The sequence below is a fragment of the Alosa pseudoharengus genome, unplaced genomic scaffold, assembly GCF_046254945.1.
Source record: "Alosa pseudoharengus isolate Yale_2024_CS ecotype anadromous, Long Island Sound unplaced genomic scaffold, YU_APseudo_1.1 YU_APseudo_1.1_scf_11, whole genome shotgun sequence".
Classification (NCBI taxonomy): Eukaryota; Metazoa; Chordata; class Actinopteri; order Clupeiformes; family Clupeidae; genus Alosa; species Alosa pseudoharengus.
This window is the reverse complement of record NW_027468576.1, coordinates 7299865-7312093: the sequence shown is the minus strand read 5'-3', so window position 1 is coordinate 7312093 and position 12229 is coordinate 7299865. Positions and strand designations below refer to the sequence as shown.

At 45.4% G+C, this 12229-nt stretch overlaps 1 protein-coding gene across 10 annotated transcripts in view; it reads right to left on the bottom strand.

The window, feature by feature from the left end:
• sgip1a (SH3GL interacting endocytic adaptor 1a) overlaps positions 1-12229 on the bottom strand; it is a 63170-nt gene that overhangs the window by 25933 nt on the left and 25008 nt on the right. For 8 of the 10 annotated variants that reach the window (XM_076277882.1, XM_076277876.1, XM_076277880.1 and 5 more), the window contains 5 exons: positions 3335-3398; positions 2546-2564; positions 2015-2077; positions 1755-1809; positions 369-556 (listed from right to left, as the gene is read on the bottom strand). In XM_076277882.1, the coding sequence (XP_076133997.1) occupies positions 369-556; positions 1755-1809; positions 2015-2077; positions 2546-2564; positions 3335-3398 (389 nt within the window). The remainder of the gene's footprint in view (positions 1-368; positions 557-1754; positions 1810-2014; positions 2078-2545; positions 2565-3334; positions 3399-12229) is intronic. The other 2 variants (XM_076277878.1, XM_076277886.1) reach the window with 1 other exon arrangement.

Sequence of the window (12229 nt, the reverse complement as noted above, 5' to 3'; positions counted from 1 at the left end):
AGCACAATCCTCGTTTCCCAGGCGATGGGGTCATTATGGAGCGCGGCTGAACACCACAGCGGCTCCACACAGTGCCACCTGCACTGCAGCTCAGACTCAATTGAACACAACAGGCTCAATATGACACGCAGACCTTGCAGACAAACAAAACACTATAGAGCACTATACACGGATTGTGAAAACTACAATGAAGTGATACACACTGCACAAACAACATGCAAATCACTGCAGGACATATGCATCCAGAACCACACACATACACATACAAACACACACACAATATTCCACACATAGGGTATGAATATGATGCCATATAGGAAATGATATGACAGCTGAGGGACATGTGGGTAATGTAGGCAGGAACTCACCATAGGAGAGGGAGACAGAGCTATGTTGCCTATGGAGGCTTTTAGTTCATCTACCGAGGGGGCCGCATATTCGGCTTTGTCTGCCGCCAGCGGCTTGATCTTGATCTTGAACTTTGGTCGATGATCTTCCTCTCCCTCTGACTCGCTCGAGGAGAAGAAATGTGTTGTCTTGGGTTTCGGGGATGGTGGTGCCAGAGTTAAGGCCAGTAGTAGAGCTTAGGCTTGCCTTATAAGGTGCTACATTTAACCTGTTTCCAGCATGTGTACATTTGAACTGACTACATTTCACAGTCTTAGAAATATCCAAACAATACAGGAAATACAACTATTTCAGTATTAAAGTGCAAAGCTGATTTCTCTCTAAGTTGACAGGTAGCCCAGTGAACATGAACCCTCTTAAGCAATGATGGAGGGCTTATCCCACTAATTCATCCCACTTTAAGCAAGCAACCAATCAGATGCTCTTTGCCCACAGCTACACACAGCAAAGAGGGGAACTCCTACACATGTGGCTGTGCTGGAAGACAACACATCATTTGCCTCACAGTACAATGCTCTAGTGAAGTCCATTAGTCTCAAAGGGCTGGGCTCAGGATACCCTGATGGACATGCATCTGGACATAAAGTGGGTATGCGCACAAGCAGATGAAATGCCTTTGATTGCCATGACATGTGGATCAATTCAAATCCAATGAGCTAGTATACATAGCAACTTCACCCCCTAGGACTTATTGATTGTATTAGACATATAGCGCTTGGAAACAGATCCAGTCAACTATTAACTGGGCCACTGCCAGTGACCACAGTGCACCCAAATGAGTGGGATGGACCCCCCAGGGCGGCATGGAGTTACAGTGAGACATAGGTTAAAGGCAAACAAATAAAACAAGAATTCTATACAACCAACTACTGGTCCAGTATGGAGCCCATACTGTAAGGGCCTACTGTTTAGCCTACCGGTATATGGCAGAAGGGCTAGCTACTGTAGCTGCCAAATTGATAATATAGTGAATGAACATATGCCTAACATGGAACAATGCACAGCCAGTCAAAAAACTATATTTGACCCAGACGAATTTAAAGCCATTTCAAACAAAAGCTCTGATCAAATAAAAATAAATGTTTACCGTTAAAATATTTAAGCTGAACTGATGTTAAAGAAAAGCAATGCAAATGCTGCCATCTGTTTTAAAATCAAAACAGCCATAAAAAGTTTAGTAACCAGTTTAAAATAATCAAAATACTCAATGAAATCATACATCAATAAAATAAAATAAATCCAATCCATCAGGTACTGATTCAGGCTTTGACCTGAGTGCAAATACACCCTGACAGTTGAGCTGTTGTATTTTGCTATGCCACAGTATGCATCTGAGTAAAGGATATCAGCTTCGTCTTCGGGCCTGAGGCTGTAACCTTCATCGTCCACCTCAGGGGAGTTCTGGAAACCAGAGAGGATTTTGGTAGTTAAACACCATTGGGCATGTATCATCATCAACAGACAAACCACAGCATTTTTCACTATTGAAATGTGAATCCGATAATTTATGTGCCCATGTTAAAAAAAAGGAATTTTATGATCTGGTGTTAAAATCGTTGAAGCAGTGTGAATTCTGTTTGTCTGGCTTAAATCCACAACCACTTACATATCGCTCCCAGTCGATTTCCCCACAGAAGCCGTTAGGCGCCCCATTGGACTTTTTCTGTGGCTAAACAGAATAACACAGTTTTAATAAAACCTAAATTAAAGACTGACTCACAGGTTTAAACATTCAGACAACATTTCAAATTGATGAAAAAGGTTATAGCATGACTATTCTACGGTCAGCTACGTAGCTACATAAGGCTGGGGCTGCTTGTTAAAGACGCTACACTAGAGGGGTCAACTACGTTTGCACTGCAGTACCGATTCAATCTCTTGGGGTTCCTTGATGGTGATGGTCCATGATATGGAAAATGAAAATAAAATGTGGTATTATTCACACGTTTGAACAAAGTCATATTCTAGATAGACTGATATCTGAATCTCTGTTTGACATTCCTGTATGCTTAGGATACTTGTTTGACCAAGGGTGTGTGGAGAGTACTATCCCAGAGCACTCTATGGCTCATTACAGAGGTGTGTGGAATGAAAATGAACCATAGCAATCAGAAGGGCTATGGGGAGTCCTACTTACATCTCTGTCTGGTGACCCCCTACAAAGAGCAGAGAGCAGAGAGAGGGGGGGGGGGGTTGTGAGAAAGAGAGAAAGAGAGAGAGAAAACAAAAAAGACAAAAAAGAATGTTCTTTAAGAGCCACTTAACCTCCAGGCCTACACTTCAACTTCTCAGCACTCAACTAAATCTCTGAAGCAGCAGTGCTTTAATCATTATCAAGACATGCAAATATTCACACACCCTTTCCCATGCACACATACATACAAGTGCATGCACGCACGCACGCACGCACGCACGCACGCACGCACTATTAAACTAAACCTTTGTATACACATAAACACTACTTATACACACAAAAACAACCTAACTCAACAAACAACCACAGGTGGCAATTCCCAGAGAATAGTGAAGTTGTTCACGGCTGAGTTACAGAGGCATGACAACACAATCCAGTGCCTCTCTAATAACACTCTTAACACTCGAACAGCCAACATGTGGCCCGTCTCCCTCAGATGGGAGGAAAGCGCCTCTGATGATGCATCATAGCAACAGCCCGCTGCTTTATTAGGTTTGCACTGTCTAACGGGTAACAGGAGAGGCTTTAGCAGATATGGCAAAATAGGCCATTTAATACAAGAAAGCCTCATCCGTTTAAAACGCTTTCAGCAATCAAATCATTGTGAGAGTGCACCAGGGTATTCAAGATTGGGCTGCATGTTGTGTGTTTGTTTACACTGTGTGTGTGTGTGTTGCGTGTGGAGTGATTGATGATCATGGCGTTCACATTGTGTATCAACGTTACACTTACGTGGAGTCATTGTCTTTCTCTTTCTTCCGTATCCCGAAGGCCTTCCTGGTACGCTTTTTCAATCCTGAGAGGAGAGCGGAGAAAAGCCGGTTAATGCATGCTCCTTCACACTTTTCAATGTGGGCACACATACAACACACAGACACACACACACACACACACACACACACACACACACACACAGAGAGGAGAGCAGCTGCACCTGCTACACTGAGAGGTCCAGTCCCTCCCCCTCCCTCTCTCCCTCTCAAGAGTGTGATTAGGGAGACATATGGGGCCGCTCAGGCCTGTGCGTGCTGCAGCAGTGGCCCAGGAGGAGAGGCCATTCACTGCACACCAGGCACTCTAGCAGCAGCAGCACCCACTCCACTCCAGGCTGCTCATGCTGGCTACACAGCACACAGCACAGAGATCACTACGCCCCTGTTTCCACTCAGTGACATGGAAGAAGTCACCATCATCATCACATCATCACCAGGGTCAGCTCTACGGCTCACCTGATGGACAGAGATGGTCTGAATAACCCCAAAACGTACAGGTCCACAGAGGAGACTAGGAATATTAGTGCAGCCATTTACACACTGACTCATGTAGAGAGCAGCAGCAGGGCACGCTCAGTGATATAGAACAACCTTTTAAATCAGTGTTAAGGCATCTTCCCATCAGTATTCAGAGCAAGCAACAATTCGCTGGGTGTGTTACTGAGAAGCCATGCATTATTCATCAAAGAACTCATTTGAAAGTGGGAGGATCTTGAGTTCCACTTAGGAGCAAGGAAAACTGAGCCGCCCATTTATCTCTGCCAAGTTTGGACTGTGGCCCCACCACACTAGACACTCCATCAGAGCCACCACCTGTGCCCCCATATCACACAGGCCTTGCCCACCAGCTAGCAGCCGGCCTAAGCTCCAGATGAGGGTGGACCCAGGCAGGGCCACTGCTGATGTGAGGCTGTGAGTGTGCTGGACGTCATTACTGACCTCAGCAACCCACCTCCCCATCTCTCCTTTAGGCTACAAAGACCTGAAGAGAGATAACATCCCTGGAATTCCTGGAGGAAATTAGACTGCCCAGACCCTTCCAGATCATCTCAGGGAGTGAGAAAGAAGGAGTCTCAAAGCTGAGTGTTTGTGTGTGTGTGTCTGTGAGAGTGTGTGTTTGATGTGGATGAGGTGGCTTATCTATTGTGTTGGGCCTGAGATGCAAGAGTCGGCCAGTACCAACATTTGATCCAATCTGATAGCATGTAAACAGATACAGAAGCGTAAGCCACAGAGACTGTATGAGTGGGGAATAAAAGGCACGCGTAAACAAGCAGAAGAGCTAAAAAAAAAATCACACACGCACACACAGCCTCTACAAATATATACAGTATGCATGAAATCCTCCGTGAGACAGCTGTGTTATATATCTGACTGTATCTATATCTATATCTGTAATCTATATCCTTATTGACCACAAATGTTAAGCAAAACCTGGAAGAGTAATGAATCAGAATTTCGAGGAGGTTTGGAACCTATCCAGTGCCCGATTTCTTCATTGCTGAATGCCACAATGAAAAGCCCACCTGACCACCTCTGACTGGGCCACTAATGACTGGCTGTGAAAATAAACCAGCAGCATCGGCAGGCCCTGGATGGAAGTTAATAGCTTAATGGCTTCCGTGTGCGTGGCTGCGGAAATGCTAACGTAATTAGTGGGCGCTAGTGGAGGCGCAGTAATCTCATCGAAAGGGAGGCCACAGGATGTGTGTGTGTAGAGGGCTATGAGAGTGTGTGTGTGTGTGTGTGTGTGTAAGGGGGGGGCAGTGGTGGCGAAACACAGGAAATGCACAGCAGCAAAAACAGGAAGAGGAGGGGAATAAATACAAGGTGCCCCCCTACCCCCGCACGCTGGCTGGGGATTGAGAGAATGTTGAACCAAAGTAAATAAAAGCAGTTCCTTGTTTATTTAGGAAAACTTTCTCTTTACTTCTGCCTCACACACACACACTCACACACACTCACACACACACACACACACACACACACACACACACACACACACACACACACACACACACACACACACACACACACACACACACACACACACACACACACACACACACACACACACACACACACACACACACACACACACGGAGTATGGTACTGGTTCTAGTATTGCTCAGTGATGAGCAAACATTTGAAGACTGGTGAGGCATTAAAAGCTTGGAAAAGGAGGGCTGGGAAGGTTCACTGGGAGCCTCCATTAGTGCAGCACAGATGGCCTCACGCGAGCCCCACAGAGGCATCAGGGCGGAGATCAGAGCCTAGCGCGCCGAGACGCCCGGGCATCTGCCAGGCGCCGTCATATGGGCCGTGCTCAGCTCGGGCTGCCTGGCACGTGGAGAACGTACCACACCGGCGGGGCGCTGCGGCGATTGATTCCCGACTTACAGATGGAATCTTCCAGGTCCTCGGGAGCACCAAGATAAAGATCTGCCACTGTACTGAGCGGAGCCTCTCGAGGGCTGTGGGTTTACAGTGCAACCAAAACAAACATTGCAGATTAACGAGGTGGAGTCTGCTCGTATTGTTTTTCTATTATTGCTATTTGTTTATATAAAACATAAACAGCCTCATATCAAAAGCTAATCTTGTCCTGCTCCAACCCAGGCTATGACTACACAAAACATCTCAGTATGTAGCACACAAGAATGCAAGGTAAAGTGAATTACATTCACACTTCGCTCCACTGACTGTGCCACCATTTTATAGTTGTTAGTGAAGCTTATATTACTGCAATTATTTGTGGCATGAGAACATAACAGAACACACTGCAGGCTCACATTTGAAAAACATCACTAGCACACAGGAGTCTGAGAGGAGGAATCTGTGGCTATATTGCACATGTGAGTGGTGGTGGTACTGCTGCACCGATGGCTTGTCTGGCTAAAACATAAAATGGCTTCGGCAAGCGCATGAGTCATCTGAGGCTGCTGAGGAGGAGTGAGAGGAATCTGGTGCGCGCACACACACTCACACACACACACACACACACAGAAATATACTACAATAATGTGACACAATAACACTCCTTTGCTAAGTAACCCTTAACCTTGCTCACACCTATGGACGGAGCCAGGCCTACGTAAGCATTTGCATCAGACGGGCACAGGAGGGAAGTGACTCACGCGGTCACATTCACCCTCTCCGTTTGGGTCCTCTCATCAGCCCTTCAGTGAGCTGATGGGATTTCAGACTCCCTGCTGCCTCAACAATGAGCTCGCTGATGGACCTCAATGCCTCAGTGAGCTCTGTGTTACAGTAAGACAGTCCAAAGGAGAGGGAGGGAGGGAGGGCGAGAGAGAGAAAGAAAGAGAAAGAGAGAGAGATAGAGAGAGAGCGAGAGAGAGAGAGAGAGAGAGAGAGAGAGGAAGGGTGGGAAAGCGATAGCAAGGAAGAGGGAGAGCAAAGGGAAAGAGGGAAAGAAAGAAAGTAGAGTTTTTTGTACAACCTTCTATATGCTCCAGTTGAGATGGAACAAAAATGCTTGAAATAAAAGCACATGTCAGGAAAAGAGGGCTAATGCATTAGCCTGAGAGAGGGACAACATTTGGCAGAAATGTTCCAAAATGGCCACCAGGTACCATTACAGTGTTTCTATGTGTATGCATATGTGTGTATATGGGTGTGCTTGATTACATATTCTGGACGTTCGTTTGTGTGTGTTGGCGCACCCTGCCGTGTCCAGGTGGCTATGCCCGGAGTGATGCTCACACTTCCCCTTTCCCCTCCCCCACACCTTAAACACACACACACACACACACACACACACACACACACACACACACACACACACACACACACACACACACACACACAGTGTGGATGGATGCACTCTATAAAAACACAAAGTCATATTCCCCTACAGCCAGTGACGAGCACACTGGTGAAAGTGGGTCACTGGGAGAGCAAGCCAGCTCTGCGGATCGGGAAGACAATGCGCCGCCACAGAACACGGAGACAAAAGGTGCTCCGGATTACAGCAACATGCGGGACTGGACATGGGGGGGGGGAGAGAGCCCTTAGCATCGGTCATTTACAGCACCGTGTGCTTCGCTCTCTTTATCTCCATCCCTAGCGCTTCGCACAACTCCACCCTCTCCACCATACGGTGCCCTGTCTCCTAAAATGTTCTGCGTTCCCATCCACGCTGTCTGTTTCCCCCATCCCCCCTTTCCTACCTCTCCGTCTGGGTTAGAGAATCGGAGGAGGTCTGTTAAGGAGGGCTTTTATCCAGGGATTACATCCCAACTGTACAGGGATCGGACTGGACCAGGCGCTTAATCTGCTCCTTCATTTATCATTCTTACACCAAAGCAGGAGGAAGCCCTTGACCTCCATATTGTTTTTGATGTCAAATAGTCCTGTACTGGGTTCTCTCTGGTTACAGACTCAAGAGGCTCGCTTGCTTCCATCTGCAGATGTCATTTCAAAGCAAATGAGTGCTGCAAATAATCTAAAATCAATTCAACATTACATATCACTTTACCTATCCAGCATTAATAGATAATATTAAGATCAAATTAATAGATCATATTAATGTACAGTATGTGGTAAATGAGCCACCACTAGCACTGGTGAAACTCCACTCTACAGGCATGGGCTCTCTGAGTTGTCTTGCCGTCTGGGAGGGATAACTAAGAAATCAAAAAGGTCTTAAATAAATGTAGTTCAATGCTTGCCTGACAGTTGGCTTGGATCAGGATGACCACCATGGATTAAGCCTTTCCTTATCCAGTCAATCTAGCATGAAACATGCCATCCAGCCATTATCACAGTGTAAGACAGAAAACAGAAAACAGAGAGAATCTCTCCCTGAACACAGATGAAGATGAAACACTTCACGTTACTATTATGCAACAGAACACGTGAAATACACGTACACATACACACAAATGCAATATGCAGTCATAAAAAATACATCTAGCAACACAGAAAAAAGTAGTTACACAACATTATGAATGCTACACTATAGTAAGTACACATTCACACACACACACTCACAGACACAGAATAGAGGAAGCATTGACTAATCTCCCTTGCTGTCTGATGCATATGTATCGCAGGCTCAAGTTGGCATGGCAGATTTACTTAGCTGGGGATTAATGTTTAGCCATCAGTTCAGCCTGAGGGAGTGGAGTGGGGATATTAAGCCCAGAAAGACATGGCAGCCTGAAGCATCCGTCTTGCTTTGGAGGGTCCTGTTCTCACACACTCACCCCAAAATGTGTCCCCCAGCCACACAGTAATGACCAGTGTTTATGGCTGCAGGATATGAGCCGCTGGTCAAGAGTCAGGATGAGTGATCGCCCTCCTTATTTACTGGAGCTGTTAAGGCTGGTTAAACATGCACCTACTCAAGCACACACAGAGATGACAAATCAGCTACATCTGCAGGACTCAATATTCACACTCAATATCCACCACATTTCTCCAACAGAAAAAAAGAAAAATCGAAGAAATATGAGCATATCGGTATGGAGTGCTAGCTCTTTTCAAAGGTTAAATACATCACCTGAGAGACACTATTTGTACACTAATGCAGCGCCATGGCAGAATTATGACAGCTACAAAGCATTAGCTATGAGACACAGGCCGTTTCCACTTAGACAGTGACTTTCTCTGTTGTCAGCAGGGGCTGGCGCGTAGGCCTACGAGCGCTCTGTCCAGAGGGAGAAGCAGCCTGACATAACTGTTCAATTATGCTGTGAGAAGGGGAAGCTTGTTCTTCCTCCATGGCGTGTGGTCTTAATGAAAAACAAATTCATTTAGTTCCCTGGCCTCTTCAGCATTACTGAGCTTTGCCAAAGACACCAGAGTCTCTGGGCCCGGCCTGTCACCTGGGTGTATCGATCCAGCAATCCATGCTGGCTTGTCTGACGGGAGACCCATGGCTTTTTGAAAGCTCTGAATGTCTTTGCTGTAGACTAAAGGACAAGCAAAGCACAGATCAGAGCAGCACATGGTCTCTGTGGAGTGGTGTGGGCTGCACAGGGATGCAGAGCATCAAACAGCACATTTATCTAGCAGCACTGGAGCCTTTTATTAGTGTCTTCTGAAGGCTTGAGAGACTTGCCTGGAACTGGGCATGTGAATTCATTGGAACTTAACTTCAGTCGGTTTATACGTAGATCATGTTGCTAAACCAATTTTATTCTAAGAACTGTACCTCTACAATTTACACTTTGGTAGGATCTATTTAACAACTCAAACTACTTTAGAACATATTCTTTAGACTTCATTCTCCTCACAATGATGTGGTTCATTCCCAAGAAAAACAATTTGGCCATTGTCTCTCTCACACAGCCATTCTAATACCAGGCTACGCAATTAGCCCTTTCCGATCAGCGTCAGCGCTGAACTCACAAAGATGACTCACACGTGACATCATCCTCTCACAGACCCTCAACACTGCCACGTAAAACCACTGGTCAGCAAGCTCATGTCTGGGTACAGTACATTAGTCTCCAACTGAAGTTGGTTCCTTAAGTCACCAATAGTGTATGATAGAGAGATGGAGAGAGAGAGAGAGTGCAAGAGCGAGAGAGAGAGAGAGAGAGAGAGAGAGAGAGAGAGAGAGAGAGAGAGAGAGAGAGAGAGAGAGAGAGAGAGAGGCAAAGTTATGTGAAGGATATGAAAAGATGCACATCAGCAAAAGCCAGGAGATTGGGTCTGAGCATTTTCTGGGGGCAATTATAGAGAGATCAGTAATGTGATGACTTCCATAGAGGCATGGCCCTGTAGTCCGCCCTTACAGCATGAAGCAGTCAGAAAGAAATGGCCATAGAGCAATGCCGTCCAGCCCCCCCATCCCCACACACACACAGAATGCTTATATAATCCATCCTTTGAGACACCACTTTAACTGACTCAAAACACACCACCAAGGTTTAGAGTTCATTGAAATAGGAAGACAGATGGTTTGCTATGATGTTTGGACATAAATATTTGGAAGTGCACTATAGATTCTGTACCGTGTGGAATTTGCTGTATTTACTTCCAAAACTCCCATTTGATAATGCAAGACACACATGGCGTCGATAGGCATCTAGTCTAGACACATACGTGGTGCTAGTGGTGTAGTAGCCCTTAGTTGGCACCGCGCCAGCTTTCCCATTCTGCTCATTTATCACTCATGGTGCTAAACCCTATTTGGAAAAGGTGGAGCTCACTGTGTAACTTGGCATGAACTTGCCATGGTAAGGACAAAGCTGATGCAGTATACCAAATAAAATGAGATTCTATATATAAATCAACATTCTACATTCTACAAATCATTACAAAATCATTTTGCACACTGACGAAACAGATCAGCTATACAAAACACTGACACAAAGTTTATAGAAACAGAACCTGGAATTACAGATGGAAAAAATAACATTGATCTTCTTCCCTGAGGAAATAACCATCAATATGAATACCATTTGATATAAAATGCAAATATAATCTATTCACCAACTGCCAGGGCACTCCCGGTCCTCTTCCTAATGAGTACACACTCGTGGTGTTGTGTGCGAATTGTGCACCAAACTCCAAAAAGTGACCACGCTAATGGCTCGCTGAGCAGACGGCTGATTTGAAATGGGGATGCTAATGTGGAGCCAATTTCATGGGCCAAGTGAACGTTCATAGAGTGAGGTGCTGCACAGCAGAGTGCATGGGGAGAATGCCTGAGGTAATGGTGCTGCATGAATACATTAGAGCAAAATGATGAAAATATTTCTATGGATTCTGAATCTCTGAAGATCTAATCTACTTTTAACTCTCAGCACACAGTGGCTCAATAAACTAATTTATTATTTATTTAATCACCTATTTAGCTGAGTTAATTAGGACAAGCATAGCCCTGGTTATTTTCAACTCTGAGTGTGTCTGAGGCAGGTGTCACAATTGGACTTGGCAGCAGTCTATCAACAACACATCAATGTAGACTTGGAGTCCAAACAGCTAGAGTATGCTCTGTAAATATGGAGTCCAAACTAGAGTATGCTCTGTGAATATGGAGTCCAGACAGCTAGAGTATGCTCTGTGAATATGGAGTCCAGACAGCTAGAGTATGCTCTGTGAATTTGGAGTCCAGACAGCTAGAGTATGCTCTGTGAATTTGGAGTCCAACAGCTCTGTGAATTTGGAGTCCAAACAGCTAGAGTATGCTCTGTGAATATGGAGTCCAACAGCTCTGTGAATTTGGAGTCCAAACAGCTAGAGTATGCTCTGTGAATTTGGAGTCCAACAGCTCTGTGAATTTGGAGTCCAAACAGCTAGAGTATGCTCTGTGAATATGGAGTCCAGACAGCTAGAGTATGCTCTGTGAATATGCAAGCATCCAAATGCAGCATTTGTTTTTTCTGTTTATCCCAGATTATGCAGACACAGTGGAGTCAGAGAAGGGAAGAGAAATCCAACATCTCATTTATATTGATGACACTAATGATGCACTGCTTATGATGATGATGAAACATTTAAAATAAGTAAGTACCCCCCCAAGCCCCCCCACCCCCCACCCCGACCAACACCGCAACCATACACACACATAAACAGGAGCTGGAATAGCCTCTCCATTGACTGTGGTCAGGAATAGTGTCCATCTCAAGGCTGAAATAATAGAGGGACGTATGGGACAAGGACATGGAAGTGCTTACCCTGCAGCTACGGCCACAGACCCACACAGTCTCCACTCCTCTCCTCTCCACTCCTACACTCCCTTATGCCAAGGGCCCAGATGGCTTGCCAAGGCAACAGCCAATCAAACTAATGGCTCTGCCCCAGACAATACAGTATGTACAGAAAAAGCTTAATTGCTACTAAAATAAATACCATTTTGTATTAGGACTGTTAATCAATA